General features: G+C 30.3%; 5 protein-coding genes across 5 annotated transcripts; all 5 read right to left on the bottom strand.

The window, feature by feature from the left end:
• Positions 1 to 656: 656 nt before the first annotated feature.
• On the bottom strand, positions 657 to 2,123 carry SIP5 (Sip5p; the record flags this gene model as incomplete). The annotated part of the gene is made up of 1 exon (XM_046077346.1): positions 657 to 2,123. The coding sequence occupies one exon, from the start codon at positions 2,121 to 2,123 to the stop codon at positions 657 to 659; it is 1,467 nt and encodes a 488-aa protein (XP_045935096.1).
• A 1,200-nt stretch (positions 2,124 to 3,323) lies between these two features.
• SCDLUD_002645 (uncharacterized protein) lies at positions 3,324 to 4,736 on the bottom strand (the record flags this gene model as incomplete). The annotated part of the gene is made up of 1 exon (XM_046077345.1): positions 3,324 to 4,736. One exon carries the CDS (start codon positions 4,734 to 4,736, stop codon positions 3,324 to 3,326), a length of 1,413 nt encoding a protein of 470 aa, XP_045935095.1.
• A 1,385-nt stretch (positions 4,737 to 6,121) lies between these two features.
• Positions 6,122 to 7,537, bottom strand: SCDLUD_002644 (uncharacterized protein; the record flags this gene model as incomplete). Its single annotated transcript, XM_046077344.1, has 1 exon — positions 6,122 to 7,537. One exon carries the CDS (start codon positions 7,535 to 7,537, stop codon positions 6,122 to 6,124), a length of 1,416 nt encoding a protein of 471 aa, XP_045935094.1.
• A 1,649-nt stretch (positions 7,538 to 9,186) lies between these two features.
• SCDLUD_002643 (alpha-keto acid decarboxylase family protein) lies at positions 9,187 to 11,103 on the bottom strand (the record flags this gene model as incomplete). Its single annotated transcript, XM_046077343.1, has 1 exon — positions 9,187 to 11,103. The coding sequence occupies one exon, from the start codon at positions 11,101 to 11,103 to the stop codon at positions 9,187 to 9,189; it is 1,917 nt and encodes a 638-aa protein (XP_045935093.1).
• Positions 11,104 to 12,436: 1,333 nt separating this feature from the next.
• Positions 12,437 to 15,956, bottom strand: SCDLUD_002642 (GSK family serine/threonine-protein kinase; the record flags this gene model as incomplete). Its single annotated transcript, XM_046077342.1, has 2 exons — positions 12,437 to 13,692; positions 15,077 to 15,956. The coding sequence occupies 2 exons, from the start codon at positions 15,954 to 15,956 to the stop codon at positions 12,437 to 12,439; spliced, it is 2,136 nt and encodes a 711-aa protein (XP_045935092.1).
• Between the last annotated feature and the right edge of the window lie 956 nt (positions 15,957 to 16,912).

Raw genomic sequence — 16,912 nt, 5'->3', positions numbered from 1 at the left:
TGTTTTCTATGTCGTGCGATCCTTTCTTAATAATTATTCTGCCTCAACAACAATAATGACATTATATATATATATTTTTACATCTCTAACTTGTGGCCAAACCTGTACCGCATACACAACAGTACATCATATGACTTAAAAAAATGTTTTTTTTTTTAATTTTTTTTTATTTTTTTTTATTTATTTTTATTTTTTTTTCTTTTACAAAAATCATTTAACACCCAATAAGACACAATAATAGTTAGAAGTTGTTTCGAAGCAATATAATCAAAACAACATTTATAACTCTATCAATCAAGTAGGAAGACAAACATATCACATATCAGAATCTATTAAAGCAAGCCTCTCTTGACTGGTAAAGAGACACACACAAAAAAAACCATAAAACAGATTACCTCGTTATCATTATTACCTTTATACGTAAATGTATATAAATGTAAATAAATATATACATATATGATTTGCAAAACAAATACAAAAACAAAAAAAAAAAACAAAAAAAAAGATGCAAAACTAAAAAAATGTGTGCTAAGTTGATAGTATTTAGCTCATTAAAATTTAAAAAAAAAAAGGGAAGCTTTGTGTGCGGTTTATATATATATATATATATATATTTTTTTTTTTTTTCTTTTTTTTTCCTTGCATATCACCAAACTTCAATTCCCGTCTGATAGACTTAACCTAATAGCATGCTTGATCATCTCTTCTTCCAAGTCTTTGGCATTATCATTATTTATATTTCTTCTTTCAACCAACCTGTTGCTCATGTGGATGGCAGTGGCATTCGCTGATTTCCTGGCTAATCTTAATCTGGCCTTATTTAAACGAGACTCCCAATCAGGTCTAATCATGTCAGATGTGACTACAGATGGATCATTGGCTGAAACAGATATCCGCCTAGAAGGTGGCTCCACATTGGCAGAAGGACTAGTGTTATCATCCTCATCGCTTGTCACAGTAGGATGCTCCGCATCGGTCTCTGTAGCCGTCTTGCCCTGTTGATTTCCTTTAGAAACATATGACTTTGGTGCATATCCATGAATACCTGTACAACGATCTATGGGTGGTGTATAGGTTATGCCAAAATTAGGGGTAGCACAGTATGGACAACGGGCAGGCTCCGATATTAACAGATGTGGATCATCCTCCTGTTGTTCTGAATTCTGTTCATCATGGCTAAAGTGAGGATCATGTCTTTTAATCTGGACAAAGCATTCCGTACAAATAGGTTGCAAACAGCATCTGCTGATATTCATTGGTCCTGGAAAATATAAAAAGCAAATTGGACATTCCATACCATTATACTTGTACAAGGCCAATTTTAAATCATCGCTGGGTAAATTCTTATTTTTTGCTTCCAATTTCCCATTAAAATAAATCTCATTTTCCATTTCCTGCCAATTTATTCTTCTTCTGTATAACCTTGCCTTAAAAATCATTGATTTTAGTTTCTTCTGATCCCTTTTAGACAATGATTGATCCATAGAAACCAAAGAAATAATTTCATCATAATCTTCAATATCGTTTCCGAGAGGTATATCATCGAATTCTTCTGGATCTTGAATGTATGCTTGGTGTAGTGTTAAACTATCAAATATCTTAATGATCTCTTGGTCTGTCCAATTTGTATCAAAATCTTCCAATGGAATATAAAATGGAGCTAGTTTCCTGTCTATAATTAACTTACGAACAACATCTGCATCATAATCTAGTTTCTCGCGATGGTGACAGCCATAAGGCGCTAAATATCCGCCATCAACATTTTCATAATATTTAACCACTAATTTTTTATCATGTTCCTCTTTCAATAAATCTCTTTCTTTTGGATTTTTCTTTTTGGTACTATTTTTGTTGATTGCTGCGGTATCACTTCTTGATCTTCCAGTTGCACCGTTAATAAAAGAGCCAACTAATGAAGTGGCCCTTCTTTGTCTTGAACTTCTAGTTGAATTCCCGGTAAATGAAGAAATGGTGGATGATCGTGTATTTCTAACATGACTGCTGCCAGAGTTGGTGCTAGTACTATTGGTATGTGTGCTATTAGATGATGTATTTGCATTAGGTACATTTGCGTTGATAGTATTTATACCCTGTTCATCTAACTTACCTGGAACATTACCCATTTTCCTATGTTTTTATATTTGATGAATTTCAGTCACTTTTCTCTATTTTTTAATTTCTTTTCTTCTTCCCTTGTTGATGGAAGTTAAGTTGGATACAAACAATGAAATGAAAAAAAAAAGAAAAAAAAGAAAAGAAAAAAGAAAAGAAAAAACCCAAGTTTCTTTTCTTTTTTTTATTTATTTTTTTTTTTAGGAACTGTTATTAATATGTGTATTATTATTAATATTTGTTTATATATAAAAGTTGGAAAATGAATAAATGGGTAAAAGCTTAAGTTTACACTTTATATTGTGTTTAGTAATAAAAAGTAGTTTGATTTAGTATTTAATAGAAAGAAGAAAGAAAAAAAAAAAAAAAAAGGGACAATTTTTTTGTTTTCCTTTACGTTGGGTTATATTTTCTCCTTTTTTAATTAATTAATTATTTTATTTATATATTTATTTATTTATTTATTTATTTATTTATTTATTCTGCAGTGGTTTTTGTGCACGCATAATGTGTCTTATTTTTTTTTTCCTATAGTTAAAAACATTCCCAAGCCTGATTCAAAAATGTTATAAGCTAATTTAACGAATATGCAACTGAATTACCGTTTCATATACTAACAAATTAAAAAAAAGAAAAGAAAAGAAAGGATTATCATGTACGTTAAGCAGTTTACTTACTTTTCTTTTCAAATCTAAAGGAATACTCCTAATCCGTTAATTTTCATACTATAATATATTCCGAAAATAAAGATAAGAAAAAAAAAAAAAAGAAAAAAAAAAAAAAAATGCCTCACGGTAGCTTCAGCACCTGTAATTACCAGACTTGTAGCATTTTTTAGTCTTAACTGGAATTATACATTCCACAATAGATGCGTGGGAAACAAAAAACTAGCCATCTGTCAGTTTTTTATACAGCGCATCTATGAATAAGAACGTCCTATTTCTTTCCTCGTTCCATTCTATAATATCATCCTGTGAAAGATTTTTTTTTTTTTTTTTTTTGTTATAATGAAAAATAACAGTTAATAAAAATCAAACCGGTGATTATATTGTATAAACAATATAGAGAAATCTATACTGATAAATATATGGAAATGTATACGAAAAAGCTATAAACTATATAGGAAATCACAAGACAAAAATAGTGACTGAAACAAAAAGCAAATACCTAAAAGCGAAAAAAAAAAAAACTTTTAAATCATTTGCCTCATCTCAAAATTCACCTTCCTTTTTCAAAGCAGCAGTCAAGTCGTCGACTGATTTAACAACTCTTGCAACAATTTCCTCGACATCTTTTTCAGTAATGATAAAGGATGGGGCCAACAAAGCAATGTCACCATCATCAGTCATGTAATCGTAGTTACCGGTCATACCCATCACATTTATGCCATTTTCAAAGCATACATCTTGAAATCTATGGCCAATATCTAATTTTGGAGGGAAACTAATCTTTTCTTCCCTGTCCTTAACAAATTCTAAAGACCAAAACCCACCAATACCTCTAACGTCACCAACGATATTATCCTTGGACAATAACTCCTTCTTTAAAGTTTCACCCATCAAGTTACCCATTTTAAAAATGTTCTTAGTTAAACCCTGTCCAATAATTTTCTTTTGAACACCCAAGGCAACACTACAATTAAAGGCATGGGAGGCATAGGTATGTGAACCAATAACACCATTACTACCTTTAACATAAGCATCTTTAACTTTTGGACTAACCAAGACACCAGCAATGGTAACATAACCAGACCCCAAAGTCTTACCAACAGTTTGTAAATCTGGACCTTGGTCCAATGGCATAAAGTTTTCCCAACAATTCAATCCACCATTTGGATTCGATCTACCAGTACCACACATAACTTCATCCAAGTGCATCAAAATATCATATTTGTTACACAAGGCACGAATACCTGGCAAGTATCCCTTTGGTGGTGGAACAGTACCAATTGATGAACCTGGTAAAGTCTCAACAGTAACAGAAATAATAGTTTCTGGATCATTATCAACAATCAACTTTTCCAAAGCATCTAATAATCCTTGGACATATTCAGCTTCAGTTTGACCCTTCTTTTGGAATCTGTATGGATAACAAACTGGCATTTTCAAACATTGGGTTCCTGGCAACAAAATATCCTTAAAGGCAACTGCACGAGCATTGTCGGCAATAGATAAAGAACCAATGGTAAACCCGTGGTAAGAGCTATCTCTAGAAATAAACTTGGTTTTCTTTGTTTTCCCACGTTCTAACCAGTATTGGTACATGATCTTCATACAATTTTCATTGGCTTCAGAACCAGAACAACACCACAAAGCAGAAGCAAATGCATCCTTTGGAGAATGGTCAATGTAGAACTTGGCCAATTCCTCAGATTGTTTGTTACCAATCAAAGATGGGAAAGTATAAGTAGAAGTTTTGGCGGCTTCAGTGATAACATCAACAATGTCTTCATCACCCCACCCTAAAGCACCAACAGCAGCACCAGTAACGCCATCGATAACGTCATCATATACTTTACCATCTTTTTCAACAGTAATACGAGTACCCTTACCACCTATAACTTGGGCAGGTGTTTCGCTGATTTTGCATTGAAAAACATAGGATTTTTTGTCAGTGACAGTCATTATTATATTTGTTTTGTTTTGTTTTGTTTTGTTTACGATTAATTAGTTTAAACCACTTTAGATTAAGTGTATAATACTTTATTTTTTTTTTGATGTTTTCTTTGATTTGAGATGTCAACTTCAAATATAATATATACAATACATATAAGGAGAAAAAACAAATTTGATATTTTCCAAAAGAGATGAAAACACTCGTGTATTTATAGTTTTTTTAATTTTGTTCATTTATTATATTTGATTTATTTTTTTTTGAATGTTAACTAGTGAAAGTAGCACTTTATCTACATTTTAATAATGTTTTTGTGTTATTTAATCTTGGTTGTACTTCTTAACGAGGTCAGGTTTCGATAACTTTTTTAGTACAAAATAAAACAACTGGCGGAATCAGACCGCCAATAACGATAAGCAACTGTTTGTTTATATTATAATAATAATAATACTCTTATCCGCTGTTGAAAACGGAGGCGTTTCTCTTTTTAGGGTCAAAAAATCACCGAGTAAAGATAATATTTTTTTAAATGCAAATTGGTAAAAAAAAAATAAATAGCATTTTTAAAGATGCAAATTAATGCTATAATTAGCGAGGCTATTAATTTTTTTTAATTTTTTTTGGTGACTAATTTACTTGGATTTTTTGGAATTAATTGTGCATAGTGGATTCAAATACCTGTTTAGTCGATACTGATAAAAAAAAAAGTTATTTTTTTTTTTTTTAATGTGGTATTATTACTTTCTCAACGGTAGATTGACAATCTGATATTCACTCAAACTCTTCCTAATAACTTGGATCAAATACGTTGTAACAAAGAGGAAGAAAAGCATTGCAATATACCTCGTAAAACATTTATCTTGGTATCTATTTCATTAGTTTTTTTTTTTTTTTTCTTTCTCTTGAATTATCTTCCCAATAACACCTTACGCACAATTGTTTGCCACTGCGAAGAAAGTGCCTAAAAATTATATTTAGTAGTACAACACAATCAAATCACTACTTATCACAAATGTTTTCCGTTAACTTGAAAATTGGTGATTAAAAAAAAATAAACGCGGTTGTTGTATTTCCTTTGCTATTTAAGCAATAATTGAGCCATAATATTATAAATCTACCGAGCAAAATTAATTATACGGATAGATGCAAAAAAAAAAAATAACTGAACATAGAAAATAATAGTTTTGATTAAAAAAAAAGTACTTAAGGTGATAAAAACAAAAAAAAAAAAACTACAAAATTAACCTTATCAAAACTATAAAAATCATTTAAATGTGTATAGAATTACCAAATCTTATCGATTAAAAATTGAACACATCCAAAATCAATTGAACAAAGGCTTCACCTCTAAAGGGAGAAAAAAAATGACTTCCTGAAGTAATTCTCTCCTTTTCGTTTAAAATTCACCTTCTTTTTTCAAAGCAGCTGTCAAGTCATTGACAGATTTAACGGCTCTTTTAACTATTTCATCGACATCATCTTTGGTGATAATGAAAGATGGAGCCAAAGTAATAAAATCACCTTCATTGGTTTGTTGGTTGACACAACCTTGCATACCCATGACATTTAATCCATTTTGAAAGCAAATACCATGTAAACGGTGACCTAAGTCTAGCTTTGGGTCAAAAACAGCCTTGGTTTCCCTGTCCTTAACCAATTCAATGGACCAAAACCCGCCAATACCTCTAACGTCACCAACAATATTATCCTCACTTAACAGCTTTTCTTTTAGGGTCTTACCCATCAAATTACCCATTTCAAAAATGTTTTTTGTCAACCCATTGCCAATCAACTTCTTTTGAACACCTAAGGCAACTTTACAATTAAAGGCATGGGAAGAGTAGGTATGGGCACCTAAAACTTGATTAGAACCGTTGATATAAGCATTCCTAACCTTTGGGCTGACTAAAACACCAGCAATGGTAGCATAACCAGACCCCAAAGTCTTACCAACAGTTTGTAAATCTGGACCTTGGTCCAATGGCATAAAGTTTTCCCAACAATTCAATCCACCATTTGGATTCGATCTACCAGTACCACACATAACTTCATCCAAGTGCATCAAAATATCATATTTGTTACACAAGGCACGAATACCTGGCAAGTATCCCTTTGGTGGTGGAACAGTACCCAAGGAAGAGCCTGGTAAAGTCTCAACAGTAACAGAAATAATAGTTTCTGGATCATTATCAACAATCAACTTTTCCAAAGCATCTAATAATTCTTGGACATATTCGGCTTCAGTTTGGCCCTTCTTTTGGAATCTGTATGGATAACAAACTGGCATTTTCAAACATTGGGTTTTTGGCAACAAAATAGGTCTGAAGTCATCTGCACGTGCATTTTCAGAGAGAGATAAAGCACCAATAGTAAAACCATGATATGAAGTCATTCTAGAGATAAACTTGGTTTTCTTTGTTTTCCCACGTTCTAACCAGTATTGGTACATGATCTTCATACAATTTTCATTGGCTTCAGAACCAGAACAACACCACAAAGCAGAGGCAAAGGTACCCTTTGGAGAATGGTCGATATAGAACTTGGCCAATTCTTCAGATTCTTTGTTACCCATCAAAGATGGGTAGGAGTAGGTTGAACTCTTGACAGCGTCAGTGACAACGCCAACCATATACTCATCACCCCACCCTAAAGCACCAACAGCAGCACCGGTAACACCGTCTAAAATATCCTCGTACACTTTACCATCTTTTTCGACAGTAATACGAGTACCCTTACCACCTATAACTTGGGCAGGTGTTTCGCTGATTTTGCATTGAAAAACATAGGATTCTTGGTTCTTAGAAATGGTCATTTTAGTTTTTACGATTTGGTTAGTATTTTGTTTGTTTGTTTGTTTGTTTGTTAGATAGTATTCTTTATCTGATGATGATTGTATTTTATATTTTGTAAAACCAATTAATATGAAACAAAAGGAAGAGAGTTGATTTGAGAAATGTTTTAAATATAAAAAATAATCAAAGTTAAGGCCCTATTTATACCTTTTTTTTTATTAACTTAAAACATTTTGTTTTTTTTTTTTTTTTTTTTTAAAGAAGGAACATTGATCAATAGACGAGAATGGGTATCATATTCTAACATCTCAGCCTGCTAGTTTTTGTTGATGGCATTGAGCTTCCTGATCAGTCATATCGGCACCTTGATATATAGCTAATAACTTGTAATAAAAACTTTATTGTAACATAAATTTTTACATTTATTAATCACTTTATTAGAGAAAGGCAGTCAACAACAACAGTTTATGGATATATGTGTTTGAAAGGCTATATTGTTATCAGAATTGTAAACATTAGATATACAGATAAGATTTGAATTTTTTTTTTTTTTTTTTTTGGTTTTAATTTGTGGTATTTCTTTATATCAGTGTTATTATCATTTTGTCGTTTAAACTCAAGAAAATATGACTATATTAATAAAGGTTTGTATTATGTATTCAGCACCATGCAGATTACAGCATCGGTTATAATGAAAGTTGGCTAAGTGCTAAGTGTTTGTATTTGGATAAAGCCCGTTTTGCATAATTTAAAAAAAAAAAAAAAAAAAACCCTTGTATTGTCAGCCACTACTAAGATACTTGTGTAATAATAACGACGGTAAAACGTTACAAAAGGTTCAAGTTTCTTTTTTTGGAAACTAATGGCTAGCATGTTTCTTGTACGGATGATTCACAGTAACTTAACTAGAGTGATGAAAGGTAAGTCCTCTAATTTAAGGGAAAGATAAAAATTCTAAAAAAAAAGTGTCAGTGATTGAAAAAAGTGGGGGGGTATTATAAAGAAAAAGTACTCCATTTGAGCTTCTCGGAAAAAAAAAAAAAAAAAAAAAACAATAATTAAATCAGGAGGCTACAATATATCTCGCCGTATATTTCCTCTTTGAGTAATTTCATGCGTGTTTAAAAAAGAAAATTACATACGAATGATTTATATCATTTCTGTTTTTTTTTTTTTCTTCCTGGATTCTTGTAAAGGCACACATAAAAACAAATAAATGGAAATTTTAAGTTAAATCAGGTTAAGCTTTTCAGATTAAAAAAAAAAAAAAAAAAAAAAGGGAAATTATTACTTTTCACATACTTAAAAATATTAAAGGGAAGCTTTTTCTTAATCGATGTAGCGTTTTCATCTTTTGCTGATATTGTTATTCGAATTAATTAGATGAGATAGCCATATTATTCAGATAAGATAACAGTGGAAAAAAAATTTTTTTTTTTTTTTTTCATATTTTTATTGCTACAGTTAAAGATAATAAATAAAACGTTAATACAACAACCATTTTATAAAAGCCACCGATTAAATAAAAGCATATGACAAAATTGTTTAATATTCAAAATAGATAATACACAATAATAAAGTTTATATGTTAATAAGATAAGTGACATATTATTATAGAAACATTGTATTATAGAAACATTTTAACCTGAATGCCCTTAATTTCCATTATTCAACTGTTATTATTAATAGCAGTATTTTTTGTATTAACATGCCTTAATAAGTTAACAGGACCGTCCATTACAGGCAATAAAACTTCAATTAATCTTAACTTATTAGGTATTCCAAAATCAGGATTTTCCAACATTTCATTAAACTCACCAATCAGTTCTACTTTCCAATTTTCGTACTCGCCCTCAGCAGCGCCAAACGTTGGTAAGATCTTTTGAATATTCCATGGTTGGATATCATTATAAGTAGGCGGTATCTTAGCAATATTAGGTGTTTCATGTCTATACTTGCTATGTTTATTTTTGGAATGTAAAATTCTATCTATCGTGTACCCATGGTTATTCATGACAAATAAATAAGGTTTCAGTCCCCATTTAATAATTGCTGATATCTCTTGTACTGTCATTTGTAAAGCCCCATCACCAACAAAAACAATAACTCTACCACTGCCCGCCTCAGCATCACCACCAAAAAAATCCTTTCGAGCAAACGATGCACCTAGGCATGAACCCATACTATACCCTACCGACCCCCACAAAACTTGCGATATGCTAGTGCAATTTTTTGGGAACCTAGTTTGTAAAACTCCAAATGCAGAAGTACCGGTTTCGGAAATTATTATATCTCCAGCTTTAAACCAATGACTTAACTTTTCCCACACCCATTCTTGTCTTAATATTGATGTAGACAATAAATTAGATTTTGTCTTTATTGGTTGTGGTATCGGTATTTTGGCGTTGTTGATAGAAACAGGCTTACTATTTTTCAACTTTTGTATCAAAGTTTGTAACGCATATTTCATAGTTATATCTGGAAAAATAGCATTTTTAATTTTAACATAATCTGAATGAAATTCGATGACGTTTTTGGTCTTATAAGAGTATTGGAAATTTCCGGTACTAAAGTCAGACAATATTGTTCCAATACTAAGTATCAAATCTGCATTTTCAACAAATTCTTTGACATCAGGTGAAGACATGGTTCCCACATAAACACCACCAAAATTTGGGTTATTTTGCTCATCGATACTACTTTTCCCCATAGGCGTAACAAATATTGGAAACTGGGTTATATTGGCTATTTCATTTAATTCTTTGATTACATCATGCCTTATACAACAGCCATCCGCTAAAATTATTCGATTCTTAGTCTTACAAATTAAATCAAAACTTTGTTTTGCAATTTCGTTTTCAACTGCTGGATTATTTGTATTTAGTGACATATCAAGCGGTATATCCAATAAACTTCTGGGAATGGTAACGCTACTTAGATTTGCAGGAAATCCCAAATAAACGGGTTTTTGCTTAATGTATGCTATTCTGATGCATTTATCTATTTCTTTAGCAGCAATGTCAGCATCTGTAAGTAAAACGGAATATTCACTTATATCAGCAGCCATTTTATGGAAAACATCAAAATCACCATTCCCTAGAGTATGATGAACCAACAATTTTTTCAATCGAGTAGAAACGCTTGGTGTACCAACAATATGTAATATACCAACATGCTCGCTAAAACTACCAGCAATACCATTGATGGCACTTAACTCGCCAACACCAAAAGTGGTGCAGAGACAGCCTAGTTTATTAGGATTTATCCTTGAATACCCGTCAGTTGCATAGCTTGCATTCAATTCATTTGTGTTACCACACCATTGTAAGCCCGGTACTTTGTACACATTATCTAATAAAACTAAATTAAAATCACCTGGTAATCCAAAAATGGTTTTTACTCCAGCTTGTCTTAGCCTTTCAAAAAGATATTGTCCTAGTGTAATTTCATCTATGTGATAGTTATTATTTGGAGATAGGAAAAGCATCGGCGTGTTCATTGCGTGGTTTGGAATTATTAAAGCATCATTATTATTGGTATTGTTATTGTTGGTGTAAGTATCAATGGTATTGTTTTGTGTAAGCATCCGGTATATGTTGTATTGCGTGTTAAATTGGCGCTTATTGGATTAATTTATACAATTTTTTTATTTTTTATTCTTCAAAAAGTATAAGATAAAGAAAAAAAAAAAAAAAAAAAAAAAAAAAAAAAGGAACAAAAGAAAGAAAAAAAAAAAAGGAACAAAAAAGAAAAGAAAAAAAGAGTTTTTTCTTTTTTTTTGTTTTGTTTTGTTTTGTTTTGTTTATTACAAAAAACTTTTATACGGCGTGATCGATGGGCTATACAAAAAAGCCTGAAGAGGGACTTTTACTTAATCATAAAAATCAATAATTATTCTTATTGGATTACACTTTTTTTTTTTTTCACATTAGCGATTCCAACATAATGCACACGTGTGTCAGAAAGCATATTGTCCGAGTGTTGAGAATCCTCAGTCTTTTAGCAAAATACTGATAGAAATACTGAGGCATTAGCAATGTTTGTAAACACTAGGTGAGATGCGAATATTGAGACAATTCAAATATTGGCAAGTGTAAAGAAATATTTCAAAAACTTAAAAGTATCAAGTTGATTTGAATAGTAAAGGACTAAAACTGGAATAAAATTAGATAACTTTTTAACAATTAATTAAATAAATGGATTTCTGCCGATAACTCATCAAGGTTGTACCATAAACCAAAAATATTTTATGCCATTTTTTTTAAAAAAAAAAAAAAAAAAAATAAATAAATAAATAAATAAATATGAATATATTTTTATTGATTTTAAAATATTATTCTAAAAATTGCCGTATTAATTGACTCTTTTTTTTTTTCTACGGTAATAATAGCAGTAATATTATGGTTAAATATTATAATACTATTTGTGCATTGTGTGGAGCAGTATTATTTTCGATGTTTTATTTGTTTTTTTTTTTTTTTTTCCTTTTTTTGTTTGTTAATTCCGGGAACTTATCCAAATTCTAGCCGGAAACGGAGTAAGAAAAAATACATGGGTTCTTTCTACCCCAAAAAAAAAAAAAAAAAAAAAATTTAATCTTTGAATATATATTGAACTTGATATTAATGTACACTCCAATACTAATGAAAAAAAGCAGAATAAAATATTTATTTAGATTATAAATAAAATAATTATGTAAAAAAAAAAAAAAAAAAAAAAAAAAATATATATATATATTGGAGTAGAAAATATTAAGTAAAAACAAATCTCCCCCTCCCCTTTCTTATTCAACCAATCATTAGCATCATTATTAAAAAAAAATAAATAAAACATTAATTAAACAAAAAAAGATATAATAATAATAATAATAATAGTCAGACTAATCTTCATAAAAAAAATAAAAACCTATGTCACCATCATCATACACTAACAGCACATAACTTGGCTTTGACCACAACTCTTTGTTCCTCTGTTAAGCTGTCAAATTCAGTAGAATCATTAAACTGTAATAGTTTTAATTTTTCAATTAATGGTTCATTTTTATTTTGTCTAATAGGATCGAAATAACTCGAACATAAACATTGTAATGCATTAAATCTTTCCATCGGATCATATTGTAGCATGTTATTAATTAATTCAATACAGCTCATATCTTTTTCCCTCTTAAATATCTTGATCAATGGAATAGGTTTGATAGTAGGAAACTTATGTTCCATATAGTTAGGATTCATGCTGCAAATCTCTTGTTTGTTGGGAGTACCCAAAATTTTGATAATTTCAACCAATTGATCAATCCCGCTCTCACCTGGAAATATAGGCTGCCCTAAAATCAATTCGCACATGACACAAGCACTACTCCATATATCTATTTGCGTGGTGTAGTGGGTCGATCCAAAAATTAATTCAGGCGCCCTATAATATCTAGAACATATATAACTCACATTTGGCTCATTAGGTTTTAACCTCTTTGCACTACCAAAATCACAAAGTTTCAAGGTCATTGTTGATGGATCAACCAATAAGTTTTGGGGCTTTATATCCCTGTGACATATACCCAAATGACCATGCATATAATTTAATGCCTTAAATAATTGATACATATAAATTTGAACTTCATCATGTGGCATTGTGCTGCGTAAATGTACAAAATGCCTTATTCTTTGGTATAGAGATTGTGGTAAATATTCCAAAATCAAATTTAAATATAAATTATTGCTTTCAACATTACTGCCAGTATTCTCTTCTTCTTCGTAATAATAGTATTTCAAATCTACTATATTTTCATGCCTTAATTGTTTCATAATTTCCAACTCCCTATTTTTAAACCTTTTGTCCTGCAACACTTTTTTGATAGCTACATGCTCATTAGTTTCTCTAATCCACGTCTGAAAAACTACACCAAATGAGCCATGCCCCACAACCTCCGTAGCCGGATATGTTATGACTATGGGGCGATTCCCGTTTTGACTATGACCAGGATAAACTGTTTTAGAAATATAATTTACGTTGTTGTTATAGTTAGTAAAATTGTTTTGGTTTTGATGGTTACTGCTGGACCGAGCAGGTACTGAGATATTATTATGTGACTTCGCGGTATTATCGAGAACACTGCCATTGGTAGCACTGCTATTACTATCTTGATTAGTTATTTGACCGATATTCATCCCTATTGTTCCTATATAAGTGTTGTATTATTCTTATGGCTCAAATATACTTGCACAAAGAACGATAGAAAAAGAAATAAAATCAATGTTATCAAAGGAGACTAAGTTCAGGGTTAGAGTTTCTTGCCTTAGCTAGTGAACCACTCAACAGGCTTTCTTTTTTCCTTTTTTGTTTATTTTTTTTTTTTTTGTTTTTTTGTTTTTTTTTTTTCTTTTTTTGGTTTGTTGTCGTTATAGTTAATGTAACTTGTAGAAACAAAAAAAAAAAAAAAACTAACAAAAAAGGGAGTTTAGTTTTTTTTTTTTTTTTTTTTTTTTTTTTGTAGCAGTAGCAAATAAAATATCAGCAATATTTTTTTTTTTTTTATTCTTTGTAATCTCAAAGATCTATCTTTAAATTTTTCACACTATTTTTTATTGCTAATTTTTTTTTTCTTTTTTTTTTTTTAAAAAATTCTAGTCTCTCCCCGTGTCTCCTCCTGTATATCCCTCTCACCTTCTACGCGTTCTTCTGATGCAAATATGATAATACCTGTGCTTCCACTAAATTAAAAAAAATATATGTGGGTGTTAGTAGGCCTGTTCCAAGGAAATGGCAAAAAACAATACTACATCCATTTCTTAGAGTATATCGCGACCCCGGAGAATTAATTATTTTATATCCAAAAAAGGAAAACAGAGAAAATAATCTTGTTCATGTGATCCCTGATAATAAATATAAAAATGAAAAAAAAAAAATTTTTTTAGTGGTGTCTAAAAAAATTGTGTCTTTCTCTCAGGGAATATACCTTAAACCTAGGTTTTTGATAATGCTAATTTCTCCGGATCTTGAACAAAAAAAAAAATATATTATAATTTCCACCCCTCCTCCAATAAAAAAAAAAAAAAAAAAGCACATTCAAATACACACTCTTTTATTATCGCAGAAACGATACCATTTGTACATTTTAGACCGATTTATCTCCACCAATAACATTTTTCTTCCACCTCTCCGCAATTTACAGTATTCTACTGTTATACTGCGTACAGTGGTTTCATATAGAAATCACTCCCCACCCCAACCCCTTTTCACTTTTTACAGGTTAAACTGAGAAAAATAATTAAAGTGGGGTGATAGGTGGGGTGATACTCACCCTAATAAAAAATATATCCGGGGTAATCCCGATTGTCATTGGCCACAAAAAAATCCTAAAATGAGACAAACAATAGTTCCAAAAAAAAATTGTCAGAGCGGGGAAGTGGTCATATTACCATAATAATACCATATCCTCATTAAAAAAAAAAAAAAAAAAAATTTAAAAAATAATAATCATAATAATACATCTCACTCAGTCAGTCAGTAAAAAAAAAAAAAAAAAAAAAAAAAGAAAAAATTGGGAAAAAAAATAAACATACCTTTGCCTCTAAACCATTTTACCGAAGTCTTTTTCTTCTTACCATGGACATTACGATTATTATCATTACTAATCTCGCCGTTACTATTAGATGGTACAGAAGTAGTACTCGAAGAAAATAATATCTTCTGAATTCTACCATTTAGACTACGACTTATATTATTGTTACTGTGGTGATGATCTGATATTACTACATTATCGTTTGCGTTACTTGTTTTAGGTATAATTTTGTTGTAATTACCCTTAGCATGGTCAGCATCAACATTGGTATCATTTGTAATACTAGTGGTTGTTGTGGCTGCAGTAAGAACATTTTTGCGTTGTTGATGGTCATGATTTTTTCGTTCGTCTCCTTTTCCTGACCTGCTACTTTCGCTAGAATTATGTTCACTTTCAGTACTATCATCACTAAATGTATGACTCTTAGTTGTATCACCTTCTTCTTCTTCTTCTTCTTCTTCTTCCTTATTACTGTCATCGTAACTCTCGGTACCACTGCTCTCATCATCAGTTTCGATACCATACAGACTAATTTCTTCCTCTAATCTTTTTGTAATCGAATCTATATATGCTTGAGAATTTGACGGTGCCTTGTTATCTATTTCCAGTTGTAGCTTTTTAAATTCATCTTCAACTTGTTTTTGTTGCGATAACTTTTTCTGATGCCTATACTGAGATTCTGTTTGATACATAAAATTTTTATTTCTGTTACCATACGTATAATTTTTGTTATGAGTAGCAGCATCGACGTTGGTTGTTTTAACAGCATTGCTACCAATATTCTTCTTTTTTGATGTACTAGGATGATTACCATTACCAGTTGAGGTATTCTTATTGTGATTGATTAACATTTTCTTGAAAAAATGTTGGGCTGTAGTCATTGTGAATAGTTGTAATTTTGAATACAAAAACTGGGTTTTAATGCAATATTTGATGCTCTTCTTTTCTTTTTTTTTTTAAAAAATTCCTGAATGGTGTATATTGTCGGCACTAAAAAAAAAAATAGAAGGATTAATGTTTGATAATAATATCTTTTATTTTTTTTTTTTTTTCTGTTTGATATCTACTGATAGTAAAATAAGCTTGTTAAAGGTAATAAAAGCACTAAACAATCTTCTAATTGTCTTAATATAAATGAGGGAAAACAAAACAAAAAAAAAAAAAAAAAAAAAAAAAAAAAAAAAAGATTCTATTATGAAATTAAGTTTCAAAATATACAGAAATAAGTAAAACTACTCTTCGGGAAACAGGAAAAGAAGGATTAAATAATATTGCTTAGATGTAAGTCAATAAAACAGGAGGGAAAGAATAAAGGAGTAGAAAAGGGAAAATAAAAAGAAAAACAAAAAGAAACAGGTAATTGTATAGAAGTGGTTGTTTTATATTTATACAAGTGCACCTATCACACCCATATCAATTATTTATAACTCTATGTAGAAGGGTTGTTCCATAGTAAAATAATAGATGTAATTTTACAGATTTCGAATTGCGTACTATTTCCATTTTGAATAATTACTTAATTATGAATGTGTTTATTTATTCACTTTAATTCCCGTATTTCAAAAATAAAATAAAAAAATTTTTTTTTTGTACTATATATGAGATTTCATTTAAAAAATTAAAATAAAAAAGCATAAAACTACTGCTTAATTCCTTTACTTTACTAACGGAAATATTGTCGCCATTAAACAAAAGTAAAATCTTGACCCGGGGCAGAGGAAGTAGAAAAAAAAAAAAATCATTTATTTCCAACAAAATAGAACGAGTATCATAGATATGAAAATTTTTTATATATAGTACAAAAACATAGACTTAAAAAAAAAAAAAAAAAAAAATA

The sequence above is a fragment of the Saccharomycodes ludwigii genome, chromosome III (genome assembly GCF_020623625.1).
Source record: "Saccharomycodes ludwigii strain NBRC 1722 chromosome III, whole genome shotgun sequence".
Taxonomy (NCBI): domain Eukaryota; kingdom Fungi; phylum Ascomycota; class Saccharomycetes; order Saccharomycodales; family Saccharomycodaceae; genus Saccharomycodes; species Saccharomycodes ludwigii.
Note: the sequence above shows the minus strand (reverse complement) of the source record. Positions and strands in the feature narration are given on the sequence as shown.